A 22,253-nucleotide genomic window follows, 5' to 3' on the forward strand; every position below is an offset into this window, starting at 1 on the left:
GTGCCAGAGCTGACACAAGCTGGAGTTCACATTATAGTTCACATCTGTGCAGCTCGGAATGCAGAAACAGTTTACATCTGTCTGCAAAAGCAACGTTAATATAGTCATAAAATGCTGTGGAATACAAAGTACTTCACAAAAACTGTATTTTGAGCACATCCGTGCCTTGGTGGCCGTGCGCGGGCAGCGGGGCTGCAGGGGGCTGTGTGAGGGGAGGCCGGGCCTGCCCCGGGCCTGTCCTGGCCCCCACAGCGGTGCGGAGCTGAGCCCAGCAGCCAGGCCGCTGGGTCTGAGGAGGGGCAGAAATGCTGGGAGGGCAGAAGACTGAGGAGAAAAGTGTGAGAGAGAGGTCTGCAAGTACCAAGGTCAGAGGAGAAGCACAGAAAATTACTGGTTTTTTTATCAGTGGCTTGGTTAGGTAATTGCAAAATGTGGAAAAATACCAGCCTTCGGTTTCCATGGGTGTTGGGGGAGGGCAGGATTAATGCTTGTGAAATACTCGGATGCCATGGAAATCGGAACCTGAGAGAAGGCTACGGGGAAATTAATTGTCTAGCCTCCAGAGCAGGGCTAAACACATAAAATGAACTGCTGGGGTGAAATAGAAAACATGGCCGCGTGTCACACACGAAGGCGCAGGAGCTGCGCGGCCTGCCCTGCGCTGGGGCGTGAGGGAGCGCAGAGCTGCGCAGGCAGCAGTTGGGGTTCAGCTGTTTTGTGGGCATAGCAACACATTTACTGCAGCTTTTGGTTCCCTTCTGTAGTAAAAGGAAGAGAGTTCTGATCTGTTTTTAACTGGACTCCTAGTGGGAAGTGCATGTCTGCTAACAAAGGCGAGGGTTTGCAGCCTAAACTGGGCCCCACCTGGGACAGGCAGACCTTGCAGGCTGCTGGGAAGGCACTGTTAGTGTTTTCCACTCCCCATTCTTACTTCTTCACAGTGTGTGATTTTTTTTTTCTTTTATTTTAAAAAGGACTTGAGGGTTGGAGATGTGCAGCCCTGATTTTAGTTGAAGCAGAAGTAGGCTAGTGCTTGGGAAAGACTTAGGAAATGCTCTTCTTATAGCCTGAGGTTGTCGACCTGACTTGCGTTAGTACAGGTGTCCCTTGCTGAAACTGAAGGTCTCGGGCTCAGGTTTGACAAAAGCAATGCATGTGGCTGTGGTAAGGATACCAGTGGTCGGGCATCTCGCCTGGCAGAGCTCCTGGTCACAAGGCCTTGCACTTTGCTTGTCAGGTGTAATGCAAGGGCAACTGGAAACGTGATCAAAGCCGCTCATTTGAGTAAGGAATTTCTCATTTATGCTGATAATGTCAGTTACCGGGTGCCCATTACTGTCTGACCTGTACTGTGGTCTCTGTAGGGCTTGCCCTGTGGTGGAAGTGCAGCTTCGTGTGGTGGACTGGAGCTGGCTACCCTCCTCTGAGGCTTGAGGGAGGCTGTGGAAAGTGAGGCGGGCCTGCGGTATGGGTCTGAGGAAAGGACGGCCCTAACTGAGATGTTAGGGCTGGGTTGTACTTAATTCCACAGGCATGGTAGTCAGTGTTGCACTCAGTTGTTTAGCAGTTAATTCCTTTTTAATTAAGTAGATTGCCTCTGGCGCCCGCAAATACTGATTTCTGGGAACTTTTGGCAACTTACGGATCCCGTCCACTCTAGATGTAGAAAGCAATTTAATTGAACTGCAGTCTGAAAGGCAATTTAATTAAGCTGCAGTCTTGCGAGCCATCTTCTGAGCAAATGCATCAGATAGATAGCAAATGCATGCTGTCTTCAAGTCATAGCTGTGCCTGCACCAGGACAAAAAAAAAATCTTCAGATAGGGATAAGTTCTGTTCAAGAGCGTTTGTCTCCTGTATTACAGAGAGAAAGCTCTTAGGAAGCAGCTGCTCAGTCAGTCCAGTCAGAAGTTCAGACTTATCTCATACTGTTGGGTGAGGAGTAATGTAGCATTTCTTAAGAGTAATGAATGAAATTTTGTTGCTCAACAATTAGCACGTGATGTGTCTTCAGGTGGGTGGAGGCTTTTATGCCATTGTAGAGAGACATCCTTCAAAATTCATTATTTAGGCTTGCCTACAGTAGTGGCAAATAGAGCGCGCTGACCCTGGAGATGACCAAGTCTTGAAATGTCACGTGGAAGAAAATGAATTCAGGTGTTTCAAGGAGAAACAATGGAGTTAGACATTTACTTATCAGTTGAGAGAAGGAATGTGGGGGGGAGCCCTTTTGGATAATGTTCATGGTGTGTAGATCTCTCCTGCTACCTATGAACAGCTTTAGAAGTTTGTGGTCTTCAACAGTGCGTGTGCCATTTAGGCTTTTATGTGACTGCGAGCGAGGCTGGCCAGCACCACCAAAGGATGTGCCTGCATGTCACTGCCTAACCTGTAGGATGTCGGTGACTACAGCTCACTGGAAACAATGGAGACAAGTTGCCTGCTCTGAGTTAGCATTGCCTGCATTTTTCATGCAATTGTTGACAGAGTATTCATCAGGGAATTTATTCATTAAACCCAACCCTTGTTGCCAAGTCCCCCTCCTGTTGTAAAGGTCAATGGTTCAAGACTCTTAGTGTTAGTGCTTTTGTATAGAACTTGCCATCTTCTGTACTTGGGATAAATAGCGAGAAACTTTTACCTCTGCCACTTTCCTTACAATTTAAATATAATGGAAATGTCATTTATTTTGTGAATTCTTAGCTTACATCTCCATCTATGACCTCTGGCTGTTGAAAGTCAAGGTTTAGGATGTGTTGCATGTTGTATAGTGTAGAGAACTATTTTTTTTTTTTTTTTGCTGTTACACACTGTCATTTGTCCCAGTATTCATAGAATCATTCGGCATGCTACATCTGACATCTCTGGTTTGTTAGTAATTTGCATCCATTGGTTGTCTTGAATGTTTTATCTTATTTCACATTCTAATGATTTGGCTTATACCATGATCCTGGAGAGTAATACTGTGTTTTGTTTAACGCTGTGAGGAACAGCAACTCCAGGCTGATTAGCAGTTTCAGCGCAGCTGATCTTTTTGTTGACACTATTCTACAAAGAGAACCGTACTGTGGAAGGAAAATAATTGCTTCTCCAACCTCTTATTTTCTTCTATTAACCAAGAAATGTATTTGTTGTGTCAGCTGGGAGTGGGCTTTAGGGGAGAGTAATGGGTCTGTCTGAGGACCGGAGGATCTGAGACCATTGTTCATTGTTGTCGGGTAAATTCCACACATATTCAAGTAGCTGCTTGGCGCTGGGAGTGTCCTGGAAACGTGACAGCAGGAGGATTCACCGCACAGGTGGCACGATGGAGGTGATGATGAACAGGCATGGTGAGGTGTACTGAGACACCTGAGGCAGTGTTTAAGAATTACGAGTTTGTAAATGTGTGTTTTTGTGCGAGACACTAGCAGACCTCTCCCTTCGGAATTCAGAGGAACTCACCCATTTCTGTAACTTCTGAGGTAAATGTTCGTAGCTATCGTGGCCGTGCTGGCAAGCACCAGTCGGGGTGTGAGCTCAAGCGCAGCGTGTTGCTGGTCCCTAAAGTCTGTTCTAGCATTAGGGTAGCTCAGCAGCCTGCTGGCCCTGGGCCTTCTGATCAGAGATGTTGTAGGAAAGAAGCTGGCAAACATGCCTGGCCTGTAGCAAGCACGTGGCAACACTTTGAGACAGTGTAGGATGTTGTGGTAGCACCTAGTGCTTTTACTTTTCTAGACTGTTAACCGTTTCCTATTCCCACTGAACATAGCCTGCTGTGGGGCATTCAAGAAGTGTCGGTCTTCGTCAGCAAGCTTCATACTGCTTCCATCTACACAAACCAAAAAATGTCTGAGTTAAGTAGGGCTCCCCAGGCAGAAGCATGTGCTGCACTGAGATTGGACTGTGGCACATCGTCTGGATAAGTGATTCTACATGTTGTTTTCTTCTTTCTTTAACCCCGATACTGTTTCCCAGGCAGTCTACTAGGTTTGAATGGTGCTGAAAAAGAGGAACAGTCACTGAAACCTGTTTGCTCTTGGCAAAGACTTTGTATGGGAAGAGGATGGAGAAGAAGGAAAAAAAAAAAAAGCTGGAAAAGAGCCCTGTCTCCTTCACCATGTATCTTCCTGCCTGCCTGTGAGGGCATTGCTTCTTTCCTAGTGGCATGTTGCAGAATAAGGCTCATTGAATATACATAAATAAAAGATAGCCAGCTCCAGGAGTTGGACTTGATGATCCTTATGGGTCCCTTCCAACTCGGGATATTCTATGATTCTATATTTTTCCCTGGAAACCTCATGCTAACAGCCTATCCCGAGATTCCGTTTATTATGTTGAGTCTGTGAATTTTGTTTTTTCATCTGAGGTTGTTGAAAGTCTGGCCTTCACAGTGGTGTCTCTGAGCTAATTCAACCTGCGTTAGCAAGAAAATAACGTGCTTCTCATAGGTTTCAATTTTACCTCAGTAACTAAAGATTACCATCAGACTTCAGGCAAGAGGATTCCAAAGTTTTTGAAGTAATTAGCCGATTACTGTTGTTATCCACATGACCAACTGGGTCCCTTTTGAACCTGTCTAATTCCCTAACCCACAGCGAATCCCACAAGCTAATTATGTGCTTCCTGTGCTTTCTGGCTTTTACTTTCATCCAACGCCTTCCTGCTCCATGTCGGGTTCACGAGATCTGCCTGCAGCAGCCAAGGGCACAGGGGGCTCTTGAGGCTGACGGAAGAGCTGACGACCTCGTGGGTGAGCCTGGCTTTCTGGTTGTTAGAAAACAATTTACCTTTATGTTTACATGAGATGACAATTCACATTTACAGTTGCTTCTCTTGAAGAGCGTTCACTGTTGCACGTGGCATGACGTATGTGGTTTCTGACCTATTTGAAGACTTCACTCTTCAAAGGCGTCCTGTTCTTGCTTACGCCACTCTTTCCTCTGCTGAGCAGAAAGCCTGGCAAAGACAGCAAACAGTCCTCTTCAGTTTGGTCCTGCAAAACGCCTCAACTTGTCCCATCCGACACAACAGGGGGTGGTGGCAGTGGGACTGCATGGGCTGGCAAGGCGAGACCAGCAGTTGTGAGCCCTGCACATCCCGCTGAGGATACACGTCCAGCCTTCCCCTGCCCTAGCTGCTTGCGTGTTCCCTTCCACTGGCCGGCACAGGTATTTATGAGGCTCTGTGGTGAACCGGGTGAAGGACCTGATCTGGGTTTACGACAGCCTGGGCTGAAGGAAGGAAAGCTTTAACCCACGTTTGTTTCCCTGTCTGTTCCATCTCTGTGATGTTCCTGTTTGTTGACAGAGGAGGAGATGGCACAGGGCTGGGAACATGCCATGGGAGGAGCCAGCCTCTTCTAGCAGCAGCGTGCAATTAGGTCATTTAAAGTGGCTCCGAAATTGTGGCCTCTTGTCCGGTTGTGTAAAGCCAGAAAAGCCTGTTCCTCAGCACTACCAGCATGTGCTGTTCGTTGGTACAGATACTGCCTAGAATTCCTGTGAACTTTTTTTCCCAAAAGTCAGGTGCCACTGAATTTATTTTTTTCCGCTGGATTTTTGAACTTAGTGAGATGTTTTGGTGGTGTGGAACACCATAGGAAGAATTCAGATCAAGACTGAGGTATGCAGGCTCTCCTTTAGAGCATTCATTTACCTTTGGCTTGCAATCATGAAAAATGGCCTCAAGGAAAAGGAAGAAATACGTATGTTTAGGCTTCTATCTTTTTATAAGGCCAAAAGATACTTTTTTTGAGATGTGTTTAGAAAACTGAACTTATGCTCTGGGAGTTTTTCTGTTCAGGAAAAATGCAAAATGAATCTGGTCTTGTTACTCCTTACCAGAACACAGCATTCTAAAGTAATGTCCAGGGAAGGTGGAGACACTGTAGGTGGAGTTTGCTATACAATTTTTAACTCCCTTTTTCACCCACAGGCACTTCTTTGCAGCTGTCTATGATGTGAGTCATCATTATCTCTAGCAGCTCTTTGAATAAAGCCTTGCTAAATTTCTTGTAGTGCCAGATGAGGTGTCAGCCTTTCTTTGGAAAATAATAATAATAATATAAAAAAGGAAAGATGTGAGGCCTATAAAATGGCTCTGGGATTTAGTATGAAGAGGTGAGATTTTTAGGATGCTTGGACACAATGGATTGCAAGTTTGGCTCTTTGGTGAAAGATAAGGTAAGGATTTCTTTTCCTTCTGAAAAATGTTTCTTTATTTTAGTGCAAGTAGTCACTTCTGGCTTTGCTTTAGTCACAGTACACATGAACCTTGTGTGACTGTGAGAAAAAAAGCTGCCTCATTTCTCTTTTAGAAGAACTCTTAATACATTTTAAAAGGTATGGACAGGAAGACAAACCCCTGAAAGCTCATCCTAAAGGAAAAGAAAAAACAGACAATACCCTCTGAAACATTCTCTAGTTATTTTCTGTATGGTTTTTATTGTACTTCTCACTTAAAGTGGCAAGAATAGCGAAATATGTCAATGGTTATTGAGATAAAAATAATAGAGACTGTAAAAGTTGTTTGCCTTGTAACATTCAGTTTTTACTGCTCTTCAGAAAACTTTGTTAACAGTATTTATTTCCTATCTTAACCTTAGTAATGCATATTTTGAACTTTGTTTCCATCATCCCTTTGAATCACCATGCAAAACTTAATCTTTTAAAATCAGCAATCACTTTTTAACCTGTACTAAGCGCTCGCATGCACAGAGTTATCTCTAAGTATTTTTTAAATGATTTTGTAAAACATTTTTCAAGGAACTTCCTCTTGCCAAATACAATCTGCTTTCAGCCCTGTTGTTAACTACTGTTCATTTGGCTCCCGTAAACTTATGGAGACTTGCTGAGATGGATAGTTTTGAAGACTATATTTTACTGACCTGAATATGTAAACTATTTCTGAGGGTATGTTGGCTGCACAAGTGTATCTCTAATAGTACATGTAGACTGCAGTCTACAAAAAAATCTCAGTAAGAAACTCAGCCCAAAGTTTGCTTTCTCCTGAGTAACTGGGCAGATTCTTTTTATGCTGGTACTCACATTTTCTAGTGTTTACAAAATCCTGGTGAGGACAAATATCACCCCCCCTTTGAAGACTGGGGTGACAGATAAGCATGTAAAACCAAACAAAAACAACGGCAGAACCTGACAGGTGAGTTCTTGCAGGTTTAGTTGTGCTGACGTCCCTTCCCCATACCTGTATGTTTGGCCTGTCCTGTCTTTAATCCATCATGCCTGGAAAGTGGCAGACTGGCTCTGTTGCCCCACTTAAAGAGGGGATAAGCACAGCAAACTGTGCAGAGCTCTCAAATTTTGGTGCAATAGTATAGGATATTGGCAGTTTCAAATGCATTCTGCTTTTGCTCCTCCTTTCAAATTTGGCAGAGGTCAAGTTAACTTGGGGGCTTCTGTCCCAATGTCCCTCACCTCAGTTGTGGTATGGTCAACTGCGCGTGCTTTGTGGGAGCCAGAGGTTGCGGTGGCTGCCCTGCAGCAGCAGAGAGGCTGCCCGAGGGCTTTTGAGGCTACAGCCAGCTGCAGGCAGGCGGGGTGATGGCCGCTTCCTTCTTTCTGCAGAAGGGGTGTGAGTGATTCTGTCCTAGAGTCTCAAAGTTAAAGCTAAAGAGCGGAAGCAGATCTGCCTTCTGCATGTCGATTGTTAGACCCGGCCATGAAGGAGTCACAGCTATCGACCTTGTCCTATGGCAAGGTGATGACCTGAAGCCCGCAGATGTACTCAGTGTAAATCTGAAGTTAATTGTTTTGGGGAATGTTAAGGCATTCAACTTCGTATTAGTCAGGGACAGAGCGGCATGCGCCTTAAGTGGCTCACAAAGGATTTTATGGTATCCCCCCCCCCCCCCCCCCCACGGGGGGGCACTAGGAAGAGTACGGGTAGGTTTGATGGGGTAAATGGGGGGGGGGGAGGAGCTGGATAAAACTGACCAACAGCCAGGTAGAGGTTCCCTTAAAACCATGGAAAGAACTGAATTTGGATATGGCTTCAAGAAAAAGCCTTCTCTGCCTTCATGTTTGAAGATGTTAGTACTGTTCTGGACAGAATTGCGTGAGCTGTTGATTAGTTCCTTTCATGTACGTGAAACAGGTGGGAAAGGGTTGGCCCAATAGGAACGCAAATGCATTTCTCACAGAAGCAAAATTGTCATTTCGGGCAAGACTTGTCTCCTTTGAAGTAATACAGCTGTTTTGAAATGTGGAGTTTGCCTTCGTGTGAGAAGCTTGGCATGCATGCACTTGCATAACGAGTGATACTAAATTTTGTACTTGGGGAGGCGTTTTCATATTTAAAAATAAAAATGGAGCAGTGCAGGGCTTAGTAGTTTCATTGTTCTTCCACATATGCCTGTGCTCTCCAACCCTTCTTTTATGGCTTAAAATAAAGAAATAATAAATTGGATCACTGTCAAAGGATGCTTTGAGACCTGCTTTCAAATCTGTTTCAAGAATATATAGTAAATGTAATTCCAGACTCAAGTAAACAAATAAGAAACTGTTCATGGGCTCCAGTATTACAGTACTCTGAAATAACGTACCTTTTAAAAAGGTATTGGTCTCTTTGCTCTTTTATTTCAGAGATTTGATTTTTTTTTTTTAAAGAAATCAGTGCTTTCAGTTGTCCTTCCCAGTAAGGAGAGCTGTAAGGTTGCCTTTTGAAGCTGCAGTTCTGATGAAGGCTCTAGAATTGCTATAGCTTTATGAAAATAATTAATACTGAGTTGGTAAAAAGATGACAAGTAGGTAATTCTGAATGTGTGAGGGATTTCAGAAGGTCAGGAAAATAATTTATTAAGACCTCAAAGTTTTTATGGCTGTTGTTCTGCCAAACCCACTTTGCACTGCCTTGTGATTATGCTTAGCGTAACGTTCCTTATTAACAGAATTTTCTTAGGATTCCAGTTTATTCTCCAAAGAACTGTGATCAGCTCCAAAGTGCTGCTAATCTGGGCAGGTATTGACATTTTCTCTAGGTTTGGGCAAATCATGTCAAGATGGGTAAGATTGTAATTAATGAGTTTGGGATTTTTGTAAGGAGGAGTGTTATAGATAGGTGTTCAAGAAATCAACTCCCATTCATCTCCAGTCACTAGCGAGATAATGACTGGCCTCATTTCTCTTTATTTACGAAGACCTGACTTCAAATCCCTGCTTAGTTCCTTGAATGCCTAATAATACATGTGGAATGATCTGCTGACTTCTGATAGCAGTGGGCGATGACGTTATATAAGAAATTCAAAGCACTAATAACCCTGTAATCTTTCTGATTGCAAAAATAGCTGTGCTGATCTCCTTCACTGCACCTGGGGGGTTCCCCTTCCTTTTATATTGTTGCATCGCACTATGAATGGAGCTAGGGTTGGCTCTTTTGGTAGGATTTCTCCAGCAGTATTTTGGAAGGAGGAGTCCAACAGCAGGTAAAAGGGTCAAACTTCTATATACTTCCTCCCCTCTCCCTTAATCTGCAGCAAAAAAAATTGCTTCTCTTTTGTCAAGAAGCATCCTCGTGGGCAAAGAGGGTATTACAGCATTACTCTGTTCCGTTAAATGTAGGTTTATTATGCCCAACTGCTACAATCGGGTCATCTCTTTAACGGACAGCCTTCTGGTCACAGTGACCTTGCTTGCATTGTGTGGCTTTGTGTCAGTCTGCTGCCTTCCTTTGTTGGTGTCCCTGGCGTTGCAGTCCTTCTGTTTGAAAGCCGGCCAGTGTCAAGGCAGCGCGGGGCAGGCTGTGAAGAACTGCCACCTGCGCCGTCCCTGGGCACCAGGCTTCTGTCCTGGTTCCTATATCCACTTTCAGTTATTACAGTAATGCTACTAGAACGCTGCTGTACGTTTTCACTTGGATATCACCTACATTAACGGCTTTCTAGAAGTCCGTGATTTTTTTCCATTTATCATGTGGCAGGCTTCATTGAGATTGCCTTTTTTTTTTTTTAATACCGGTACTGGTTTAGGTAAAAACTCATGCAGATTAAGTTTTCTGCTTGTAGCTTTCTCCTTGTATTATTTTGCTGAGTTTCTGCATTTGGTATTCTGCCCTCTTCTCAACACAAAACCAGTACTTCTTCTGAAAACTATTTCTATGGCAAGTTTTCTAAGCAAATTGTAAAACTATTATTAGTTCAAACATATGTCAGATACATGATGTCATCTGCACGATTTAAAGGGCTTAATTCTACTCATCCAGTGTCATGCTCTTAAATTTATCTAGCACTCAGTTTTAAAACCTGGTGCAAAGCAGCAGTGATTCAGGCCGGAGACTGATGCTGACAAGGAACTGTGGAATAACTTGCTTTATTTTCTACTTATTTTCAGAGCACAATGAAAGTACTCATACATCACTTCTTATATGGTTACCAGGAGTGCCACAATTATAGGTTTTTTATATAATGCTTTCGTCAAGAATGAACTTTTCTCCCTTATAAAAGTCAAGAAAATAATACTTCATCCCCCTACCTCCCTTCCTTTTCATCCATCAGTTTCAGGGTGAAAACATCTGTTAACTACGACTTTAAACTGATCGGAGTCTGCTTTCTGTGCATAGAAGTTCCTTATAACCTACTTTGTTGTTTTTCCTCAGTAATCTTAGCAGATGTCTTATTTATTTTTGTCTCTTCTGAGATCTGGATCATCAGGATTTCCCTTCTTTAACACTTCTACAAATTCTGCAGTTAAACAGATGCCTGGTATTTTCTCTTGTCTTCACATATATTTCATTCCACTTCATTGATACTTTTCACAGCGCCATTGTACCGATCAGATACTGTATCTGTCCTTGTGCAGATTTTCCTTAAACAATTTTATAGATCTTCATGCTATTGCCTAATAAATCTGTCAGTTTGCCTTGAGCTTTACAATGGCAAAGTGCCTTCAGTGCTTGCTTCCACTACACCTTTGACACGCAGTGTCTGTTCTCTGGGATACCTTTTCATATTTCATTTTGTTATTGTAGTTGTATTACTAATTGTGGATCTACTCCTTTCCTTGCTCTGCCATCCTTTGATATCATCACCTGTTTGCTCAGTGAGTACTTCTATTATGTCGGCTCTCCGAGAAGTCTCAGCCAGTCTGTCTCCTTTTACTTTGCTTGTTTAGTGTTTCCTGGTAGAGGTATTGATCTCAGGAACTTCTGTTGTGCTGCTTCCGTGCATGTCTCTCACCTGCTCTGTGATAAGACTTATTAATAATCAGAAATGAGAGACCAGCGTCATTCTGTAGGTATTAACCTACGTCCCTCTATCTGGGACACACTGTTTTAGCTGCCTAAGGCCTGGTGTAGCTGAATGTGCTCGTGGTGGGTGAGGAAACCTGCTGGTACTACCTGGCAGCTGTAGAGATAAGGAACAGCAGGCTGCATTTTACTGATGCTAATGGTTTGGTTTTGCTTGACACCCTGCCAAATTCCATCTGGTTCCAGGCGTGTCTTTGTCACCAAGGGCCACCAGTGCTGAGAAGCGTGGGGAAAAGAGGTTGCTAAAAGGCATGCAAGGAGCGAGGTGAAGCAGACTCAGGGTGAGTTACAAAATCTTGGGCAGGCACCCTTGTTACTGAGCCACTACCGATCTGGTCAGTGTCTTTTCCACGCCCCTGTTGTTGTTGGACACCGGGTGCTGCCAGGTGGCTGTGGGATAAGCAGCAGCTGCGTGGACAGAGCAGCTGATCTGTCGCACCAGGGCTCGGAAGCTGTGCGGCCGGTGAGTTGTCGGCCGTGGCGAGGAGGTGGGACAGGCCTGCCTTCTTTCTCTAGGGCTGTCGGCATGCGGCTTGTGGTGGGTGATCCCACTGAAGGGGCTGCTCACCTCGGCCGGCCGTCCTATCTGTCCTACGGCAGCTGTTCCCTGTGCTGGTGGCAGCTGGACAGCCCGCGATGCCCAGCCTCGCTGCTGTTCCCCAGCCTGGAGCGCTGGGCGAGCCACCCTGCTGCCTCCCCTGCACCCGCTCGCAGCTTGGCTGGGCCGAGCAGCTGAGCCCGCGCTGCCGCGGGAGCGAGCCGTGCTCCTGGGGAGCTGGGCGCGTCGGTGGCCCCGCGGGAGGGAGGGTGCTGTGCTCGGCACCTGCCCGCCCAGGTCGGAGCTGCTGCCGCAGCGATGCTCCCGGGGGGAGAGAGCGAGGTCGGGGCTGGACACAGCCCAGGCGTGCGTGTGGGCACTTCAGTATTTCCTTACCGAGTACCGGGAGCTGCTGGTTCATGAGTACAGCTTATTGTAGAAAAGACAAATCCGAGGTTTAATTATGCAATGGATTAATTATGCAACAGAAGCTTGGGGTGTGTGTGTTGTGTGTGTTTTTTAGGGTTTTTGTTTGCTTGTTTTTCTAAGTGGAGGTCTTCCTAAAGAACATTAACGATTTGAGTCACTCCTGACTTTTCCTGGTTGAACAGATTCTAATGCCAGGAAGAGAGATGCAAAATACAGATTGTTGGCAGCGACTACATTTAACATTATTATGCAGCAAACCCTGCGGAACGCTTGAAGGTAGAGGAATGAATGGTTTCCTCCTTTCCCACTGTAACTGAATACAGTAAGTGCTCGCTAGTAATGGTTTTGTTATATAACAAATGCAGAATTATTAGAAATTTAACAAGACACGTTGTTGAATAATAAGTACTTTTCTTGGCCACAAGAATAGAAAAGTAGTGTGTTTGTCAAATGTTTAAAATATTGTGCGTTTTTTCCCTGGAATTTAATTTTTCAAGATGGAATTGGGTGATTCGCAATGAAAAGGCAGATTATAATATAAATTACTTTTGCACAGGTTTTCTGGCAGGTCTTCTCTAGCTTTCTGTAACCCTTTTGGTAAGATTAATGTTGACTCCTATAGGGCTGTGTTAATGCCCTTGCTCTGATAACTGCTCTCTAATTCTGCAGGCATTTCAGACAAATGAGGCTTTTAGTTTGCGGATGTGAAACCCATGTATTTCATCTGGGTCTTCTGAGTTACAGGCAGTTAAAAATTAGACTGCTTATTAGGTTGTTGTAATCTGAGCCAGACTCTAAGTAACAAGTTTCTTAAAAGCTTAACTTTGTAATTTATTTATAGACTTCCAACACCAGAAGTTTAATATTAGTCAGATATATTCTAGTCAACAAGAGTTTATGTAACTGCGATGTAAAGAATTGCCTAATTATATTTATGACTGTTGGAAACTGTCATGTTACTTGAGAAATTTGTTGAAGAATGCTCACGACGCCGCACGGTTGGCTTGCTGAAACACGCGCTGCTGAGGAGCCAAATGTAATAAAGTGTTTGGAAACCGGGGAGTGGCACCAACACTGGAAGGAGGAGAAGAAAGGGGTTAAATCTGCTGGATTAAGGAATAAGTTGCAGTATAATTACTCAGACTACTCAATAATATTTTTGTCCAATTTATTCATTTTTAAAAAACATAGCCAGTCCATTGAGCACCTGTACACTTTAAAATATTGAATATTTAAGTGCTTTAACTATTTTCTGTGTAGATGATGATCTAAATTAACGAGCAGTGTGCGGTCTGATTTGGAATTTTACAGCTGGGGCAGGGGCTTTGCTAATTTCAGCTCTGGCTGAAATAGGCCGGGTACAGAGCTCTTTAAACATCGGTGGGAGGGAACAAGCGCGAACTGTGTGCATGTGTTTTTAAAAACTGACTGGGATCAGCGAGTGCTGATGCTTTTATTTGGGTATAACTGTAGGGGACCGGAGGGAACCTTAGAAGGTCTCTGGCCCAACCGTGTCCCCAGGGCGGGGTCAGCTCTGGGATCACACCAGGTTGCTCAGGGCTTTCTCTAGTCAAGACCTCCAAAGATTCAGGCTTTACAGCTGCCCTGAGCCCCCATGGCACTGCTCGAGCCCTCTCTGTGAAGTAGTGTCCCCGTATATCCGTCCAGCCTGCATCTCTCTGCATTGGTGCCCCCTGGATAGCAGCCCTGCGCTTCAGCAAAGGGACTGCCCCCTGTTTTGGGTACTGGAACGTGGGCCGCTCGAACAGCGCGGCGCCGTAGTGCTGTGGGAGCTCGAGGGAGCGGCGCCCTGCGGAGCGAGCAGCGCGCCTTGTTCGCTAGAGCCTCTGTTGCATTGTGTGCCAGAACTTGCGAGCTTACGTGCACACAAAAGTGTGTTTCAGAACTTTTTGTTGAGAGTCGTGTTGCCTAAAAGCATTACCAGATCGCTGTGGAGAATTACAAGTGTGTGGGAAACAATAAATGACAAGCTTTTATTGTGTCTGTTTGACCACTCGAGTTGGCTTAATCCTGGTCATGGTAGCTGCCTTAGAAAGCCTGCATGAGTCGCTTTGTGTCCATGCTGCCTGTTGGCATGAAAAGTGGGCCTGGTGAAAAGTCGCAGGGAAAAACTACTCAGCTCAGAGCAGGGCCACAATGATGCACTGCTGGCTTAATGGCGTGCAAGTAACCAACGCGCAGTGTTCTCGGCATCAGTACCATTCACGTTCTTGTCTCAAGTAAGTGCCCCGTCCAGGTGTATCCAGGATCTCTACCAACCAGAACTGAATGGGTAACCTGGAATTGCAAAACAAAGCAGAGTTTTTAGCTGGGACAGAGGTGTGAACACCGTGCTGGGTTTGGGGGCAATTCTGTTTCATTGCAATCGGAGTATTGCTTTTCAGGTTTCGGTAAACAAGGTTTGAGTAATAAGTATATTACTCTGTGGTGCTCTAAGGTATCGAGGGCACCTGCCACGTTTCCCCCGTCTGCCTTCCCCAGCACTATCAGCAGGATTTTCCAACCACCAGAGCTCCTCTGGTAAATTGCCTGCCTTCCGATGCGATGTGTGCTGCCAGCTGCATGCCGGCGTCGTGCCTGCCCTGCCCCGGACACTTGCTGCATCCGCGTCTCGTCCCTCCCTTCTGCTGCTCCCTGTGCCTCTGCCAACGGTCAGCGTGCTGCCGTTGTGGGGGCAGCTGGGGGCAGCTCCAAGTCTGTGTGCGAAGCCAGGCAGTTACGCGCAGGTGCCGCAGCCCCGGCCCAGGCTGCCCAGAGAGGGGCTGGGGGCTGCTCGGGGAGGTCTCCAGCAGCCGCCTGCACGTGGGGCTGGGCACCCTGCTCGGGGCCCTGCCGGGCCGGGGGGGCCAGGGGCACCCGGGGCTGCCTGCCCACCCCGACCGGTCCGTGACTGTGTATCGAGAGTCTGCGGTAAAACCTCGTGAGACAGAGCATGGAAACGTGTTCTGAATGTACCGGGCACATCTGGTTGGTGAATGGCCTGGTGGAAGGCCCTTTCTGTGTAGGGAGAACCATTGCTACTTGCTTGTAAACGTCTGTCTTTCAGAAGCGTTGTGGTGTGGCGAACGCTTCCTCCTCCTTCCTCATGTGTCCGTCCTCCTTCCTGGGAGCCTGGGAAGACTGCTTAGGCATAATGGGTTGGTTTCTCTGGTGCTTTGCTCTGGCCTTTGTTCGGTGGTTTGTTCTGGCCCTTTTTTTTTGTTTTGTCGTTGGCTTATAAAAGTTTTGGTTTAGTTTGCGTTTCATCTTGCTTGGTATCTGAGAACAGGTGTTCTAGTGATGAATCCATATGGTGGTGTTTTCATGACTGGAGTATTTGCATAGGTTTTGCAAGCAGTTACTTTTTGAAAATAGCATCATGGCCTCGTGTGTTTTCATTACAGAGGCCTTTAAGTATCCCTGATATCCTCTGCCCAGAAATATTTCTTGATTTATTTTTTTCCTGAAGTTTGGCAGGTAGTGTTAGAGTTCAATAGAAAGAGCCTTCATTTATGATGAACAGGAGTTTAAATGGTATGTTATGGGAGTACATCAACATGCAAGAAGAATATTGAAAAAAGTTAATGCAAGTGAGTTTTGATCCTTGTTTTACGTGGATGCAGGAGACACCCACGTCCGTGGTTTTGGAAGTACGTCTGGTCTGTGAGCTCGCGGCTCGGCGTGACCGCCCCAGTGTATCGGCAGTAGTAGGGTTAGGGTGATCTCCTGGACGCTGGGGCTGAGCTCGCTGGAACTGCTACGTGGTGGGAGAAGCAGCAGAACAGACTGCAACGTTTCTTGTCGGCAGCTACTTCTAAGTGGAGAAAGACAATGGTTATAAACTCAGCGTTCTTTGGTATCTCTTACTTATGTCCTCTTACTTTCTGATGGAGCGAACAGAAGTAGTGGGTGTGGCAGTCACTGTTCAGGTAGCTAAATCCTTTTGGGAGACCTAGGCTGGGAAGCTGCCGTCTGTGGCTGGGATGCTGTCTGTGCCACTGTTGCTGAGTGAGTTTGGTGCTCTTATCCTCACTTCCAGTGCTACAAAAAGCTTTTCTTATGCAGGAAGCTTCGTGGTTCTTTAGGACAGATGATGGGTTCAAAGGAGAGGAAAAAAATGTCAACTGTCAGATCTGTTGAGGCAGCTGCAGCTTCCCGAGCTGTGAATGAAGCGCTCGATTTCGCAGCAGGTAAAGCAGATAGCGTGACTGGAGCCGCTTTCTCTGCAAGCTGTCAGCAAATCCCATCAGTCACAGCCTCTGGATAAGAAACTTGTGGTGAATCTCAGCTCTTTCACCCTTTACTTTTTGTGTGTGTCCTTATGCTCTTTTTAAGTTTGCTTGTTTATTTTTAAATAATTGTTGTTATTAAAAAAAAAAAAAAGCCTAAAGACCAAAACCAAGGTGGCACTGCATTTCATGTGGCTTAGAGATGTCCCTACCAGGTACTGTTTTCTACTGCTTTGCAATGTTTAATTTGACAAAGTCAGTCAGATGGTAGACTTCAGAAAACATTAAGATGATTATAGAAAAGTGAAGGGCAAGGAAAGGGGAAGAAACTCCTCTGCCCTTCCTCTTGATGCTCATTCCCACCTCTGCTGTGCATCCTGTCCTTCCTGAAGCAGCAGCTACTAGCATGCCTCCGCTGGACCGAGCCACAGTACTGACTGGGCTGAGAAGTGACCTCCCCTTCCCCCTGACAGCTGCTTTTGACATGAATTCTTCCTCTCACCTATACTCATGCGTAGCTCCACGCAGAGGTGTTCTCCACTGAAGACGGGCAGCACAAGGGCCAGAACAAGGGGCTGGGGCAGAGCAAGATGCGCTGCCGGGCAGGCTCGCAGCGCTTCGGCATCTGTCAGGCTACGAGCTTCATCTGGGCAAGTGATTGCACGTACGTAAATAGTCCTAAAGATCTTCTAAGCGTTCAGGTAAACTCCCAGCTCCCATTCAGGAGTGGAGACTTGTTCAGTTCATTGGCTGTTTTAGAGTAGGCAGAGGGGTCGATAGTTTGTTCAGGAGAGGCTAAGTTTTCCTACTCAATTTTGTAATAAACCTGGTGTTCCCTTGTTTAAAAAAAAAGTATTGCAAAAAAGAATCTGTTGCCTCCTTCACCATTCCTCATTTTTCCTGGATATTGTTGCATGGTATCCTAATAGAGATGATTTGCATTTTTATTTTTCAGATGTTGATCTTAGTGTTGGTTCTAATATTTAGTTTATAGGAAACATTTATATTTGCACCATGCAGCTATAGCAAGCTTGTGTCTTTAGGCAATAATGTTGATGCTCACCTTGAGAAGAACGTTTGAAAAGATGAATAACATTGAGATCTGAATTAGTATTTCCTCATGGTTTTTCACGATGAATTCCATGTAAAGGGAATGGGTTTACTCCTCCAGTTTTGTTACTGTATGCTCAAATCAGAATGAGCTTAGGAACTGTGAATGCCCATGACATTTCTCTTGCATTGCTCCCCTTCCTCTGCTCTCCCCTTTCTCCAGCTCAGTGACAGCAGAGTCTGAAATGTGCAAACCTCATGGGTGTTGCAGGGTTTCAGGTAGTTAGAAGTAGGGTATCTTGAAGAAACGGTGTTAACCCTGATCTACCAAAGCTGGAAAGCGTATGATTTGCTTCGATGAATGTCTGGTTTCTACTGCTTCTTGTAATAGGGTATTTTTTCAGTAAATATAGGTGGCATGGTACATTAAGCAATTCAGAGCGGTGTTAGCATTTCTTTTTAATCACTGTGATGCTTTGTTTTCTCTCAAACCTTGGCGCTCAATGATGAATTTAATTGCAGTTTAAGTAGGTGCATTTATGTGCATCAACAGATACGATAATCTAACACGACATCTTGTTTATTCGTATGTTATTTTCACTCTGCAGTGTTATTTTCCAAGTAAATTGAACTCCTAGTATAATGAACACTCAAATGCTGATTATTCTTTAGCAATACTGACAAAAAATTGTTTTTCGATGTTATGGAGTATCAGATGTGCTTGAGAGAGTCTCTGCAAGTCTGAACGAATTAGTTGATCTCAGTGTCTGCTGTCTGTCCTTTCTTCAAAAGCTTTAGATTGCATCCTTGAACTCCCCCTTCTTCTAGAACGTTCTTCCTTGCAGGAAGAGAAGGTGCTAGGAGGCTGTACCAGTGGAAGAGGTTACTGCTCCGTGGTAGTAGTGCTACTACCCCGTACTGGTAGCTACTGTCTCCCTGCTGAGAGAAGAAGTTAGGAAACTCAGATCTGGAGGACAGCAAGCCTGCAGCACCGCGACAGGGTTGAGCAGCTTGGTAAAAGCAGTGACCTCCTTTAGTGCCGTAGCCTATGTCTGAAAGACATCAGACATACGGAGCTGTATGGTCTCTGGAATACACAGGTCTACTTCCTTCTCCTTCTGAAAAGAGGGAAGGGGGGGAAAGAAAATCTGAAGCCAGACTCATCTATGCTAGCTGGTTACAGTGCTATGGACAAGACCCTTCCCTAAGTAAACTAATGGAGATTAGCTGTAGTGGTGCTTCTGCTTGCTACTCTGCAGAGTTTAGAATACCCTGTGGCTGCAAATTTGATGGTCACCATGCTTCATCATGTTTAGAAATGGTATTTGAAGGGAGGCTGAATCATTTGCTAGTGCTGGTGGGCAGAACTTGTATGCAAGCAAGAGGTGTTTGTCCACAGAAGCGGCAGAAAGCTGCAAGTTAATGCCATGGTCAGTATTTAATTGAGCATATTCAAACACATCTTTTAAGTGTTTCAGTAGCTTATTACAGTAAATTGGTTTCAGTAAAAACACTTCCTCTAAAAATATTGAGCTGTTACTGTTATCCAGTTAAATGACAAACTTACATTGAAATTATATTTGGCTGTAGAATTCCCATTAAATATGACATCTTCTTTTGCAGTGACCCCTACGTGAAACTTTCCTTGTATGTAGCAGATGAGAACAGAGAACTTGCCCTGGTGCAGACAAAAACTATTAAAAAGGTATGTATATACTTTTTTGTTTCGTTGTTTTGGAGACACTAAGAACACTGGAACCTGCTTCTATAATGTAATACAACACTGAACTTGTTACACACATGTATAGAAACCCAGTAACGCCGCCTTCTTTCAAACCAGAATGAGAAAACAAAGGCATGCATGTTCAATGTGTATGATCTGTTGTTGTTTCATAATAGCATTTTTACATGTATTCTCTCTGTAAAATACCTTCTTTATACCCTGTTTAGCTTAGTTTGGTGTAAAATTTTATACATTAAAATTTGTGAGAAAAATGTTAATTTTTTTGAAAAGCAGTGCCAAGTTAGCTGGTATAGTAACAACATGGACTGTGTCATTTTTTGTTTCCTTAAATAGGTTCAAGATTTATTGCCACTTCTATATAAGTATGTTGGAAGTTTTCTCATGGTTCTTATACCTCATTTTTGTCGAAGGCGTGTGCTTGCTGTCATGTCCTTTCGTGGGACATGCTCGCACAGGACTGCCTCCTGTTCCTGGAGTCGTATCAGTGAAAAACACGTAGGCTAGATAGGTCACTTGCAGGCTGTATAATACCTGGCTGTTTTAATTGTGCTATAGTATCAAGTGTCATGTTCTCTCCGAAGTGTGAGACTTTGTTTTATTATGGAACATCGGTGTTCATAAGAAACCATTACATCAGTATCTGTGTACTGAAAAATCTTTCTTACATTGCAAAGGTTAGGTGAAAAGAATAAAATGAGTGTAGGCGGAGGCTTCTTCTCTTAACGTAAATAAATTACGTTATTGACCTCTGCAGTAGTTTTGGACCAGTAGTGGTATGGCCTCAGAGCTGCTCGGTTATGGAACAGGCCACCTGTTTCATCGGGAGAGAGCTCGGTGGAAGTCGGAGGCATGTGAACAGTTACACCCCACTGACAGCCTGTGCATTAGCTTTCGGGCGCTTGCTTGAAAATGGATGCTTCAGCATTCCTGAAAAATAATGGCTTTCTTCCTGTCACAGGCAAGTCCAGCCCTTATAGCGCTTGTTTGTTCTCCTAAAATAGTGTGGCAGCTTCTGCTAACTGGTAAATGCCTGTAGGTGGGAGAAAGATTCTGATCTTTCACCTTTCACTTGAATGAAAGACTTTGAACATGAGGTGCTGTGAGTCGCAATGGTCTGGATGACCTCCAGAGGTCCCTTCCGACTTCAGCTGTTTTGTGACTTCAGATGAAACGCAGGACGGTTGTGATGGCAGAGGGGGTGTAAGACAGGTCTTGAAGGCGCAAGGGTCCTTTGGCTTGGGAGAGAGATGCTTTGTAGCAAGTCTGTGCAATAGCGGTGGGGAGATCAGAAAGTGTGGCATGGATAAGACTTTTCCCCCTTGCTTCTTAGGAAAAGATGGTGGTCACATCCAGAGCTTTATTAAATTTCTCATTTCTTCCAGTAGCAGTGCAGCTTTTCTTGGGGTGTTACAGTCAAAGCAGATTGTCTTATGTCTATTTTTTTCTTACTGGGATAACATCGTCTGTATTTGGAAGGGTGTTGCTAGTGTAAAAGCATGAGTACTAAAGAGATGGCGTATTTGGCTCCTACATGTCTGAGAAGTGATGGCTACAGAAGTGTAGTGCAAAAAGTTACGAGCAGTTGAAACGAGAGCCTTGGTTTGGACATAAGGTTGTAGTGTTATTGCTGAAATGATAATTACCGTCTTTGGATGTGTGTGACAGGTAGGGGAGTAAGAGCTTCTGAGAAGACTACCATAAATAAAAGCCCTAGTAAAGTTGTGAAAGCATTGTGTTGCTCCTCTGAGGGAAGGTGGTAAACTCATGGATCCTTGTGCTGCCCTAGGAAGGAGGAGAAAAAGGACAATGTTTGTCTGCAGTTGGATTTCTGTGCAGAGGGCTGAGGGTGAGATGATGATGATGTACTCTTGGGATTGCATCTGCCTTTTTTCACTGTTTCTTGTAACTGTCACTTAAAGTCTGGACTCTCTCAGTCGTTTCCGTAATAGTAATGTTAACTCATCCTTTGGAAACTTCTCGTCAGTCATTTCATTATTGAATCGCTGAATTTCATCTTGTCTGCCCTCGGAGCAGTTTTCTTCCTATGCAACATACAACTTCTGTGTTTATTTCATGAATAGCAAACACGTGTATGTCGTCTTCATTTTGAGTTACATTAATTAAGGAAAAAATACTGAGCAAAGTCACTCCCAGGAGTGATTCTGAAAGATACTGCCGATTATTTCCTCCTAGTCTGCTTTTAATGTGATGGCATCTAACCCTTCACCTCCTCCTTATTTTTTCTACTCATTGTTGTCTTCCTCACTTGAACGGGTAAATTTGTGTGCAGTGGCTTGCAGGAGTGCTTATAAGAAGGCACAAGGGACTGCAGTTTCCCCTTTTTATTCCCCCTTTAATTTACCAGAGCAGTTATCTGATAGGCATCCTGCTGTACAGCTGGGCCTAGCCTTGTGAAGTGCTTAGTTACAGCCAAGCAGGATTAAATCTACGCTGTTTCCTTACTCTGCAGAAATAAAGTTATCGGAGAGAAGTTTTGGGCGCATCTGTCGTGATGTAGCGATGTTGAATTTCTGAGGCTGTTTGTTTTGGTTTACCTCCCTCCACACATCTAGTTAGTCCAGCTGTGGCATTTGATTAAAGCCTTGCGTTTCCTTTTGGAGTTTTGTTTTGAATGACTCGCTAGAAGTGCTCTTTTGCTCTCTTTCTGTAGTAAAAGAACTCTTTGCCGTTTGTAAGCTGCTCAGTATGACCTTTTCAAAATTTTTGCTACTACTCAGCGTGTGATTTCATGTGTTAATCCTTTCAAAAGTCCAGATGAAGACTCTTCAGTTTCTTCGATTTGACTGTGGTGAGCTTTGAAGACTTCAGTTCTACTTCAGTTGTGACACGAGTGTCTTCCTACTGATCCCTGTTAGCTATTCTGCCTTTACCATAGTGTTAAACACACAACTTCCTACATCTAAAAGTGTTTTGCTCTCCTCTGAGAGCTTCATTGCTTAGTAGCATCTCTTCTTTCTTTCCTTGTTCTCTTTTTATTTATATGGTTGAAGAACTTTCTTCG

At 44.5% G+C, this 22,253-nt stretch overlaps 1 protein-coding gene across 19 annotated transcripts in view; it reads left to right on the forward strand.

Moving 5' to 3' along the window:
* The window catches only part of NEDD4L (NEDD4 like E3 ubiquitin protein ligase), a 149,927-nt gene that overhangs the window by 49,685 nt on the left and 77,989 nt on the right, over positions 1-22,253 (forward strand). For 16 of the 19 annotated variants that reach the window (XM_080571932.1, XM_080571931.1, XM_080571934.1 and 13 more), the window contains one exon: positions 19,111-19,192. In XM_080571932.1, coding sequence (XP_080428058.1) covers positions 19,111-19,192 — 82 coding nt within the window. Of the gene's footprint in view, positions 1-5,906; positions 6,165-19,110; positions 19,193-22,253 lie in introns of those variants that run through there. The other 3 variants (XM_080571922.1, XM_080571923.1, XM_080571925.1) reach the window with 2 other exon arrangements.

The sequence above is a fragment of the Anser brachyrhynchus genome, assembly GCF_964034855.1.
Source record: "Anser brachyrhynchus genome assembly, chromosome: W".
NCBI lineage: Eukaryota > Metazoa > Chordata > Aves > Anseriformes > Anatidae > Anser > Anser brachyrhynchus.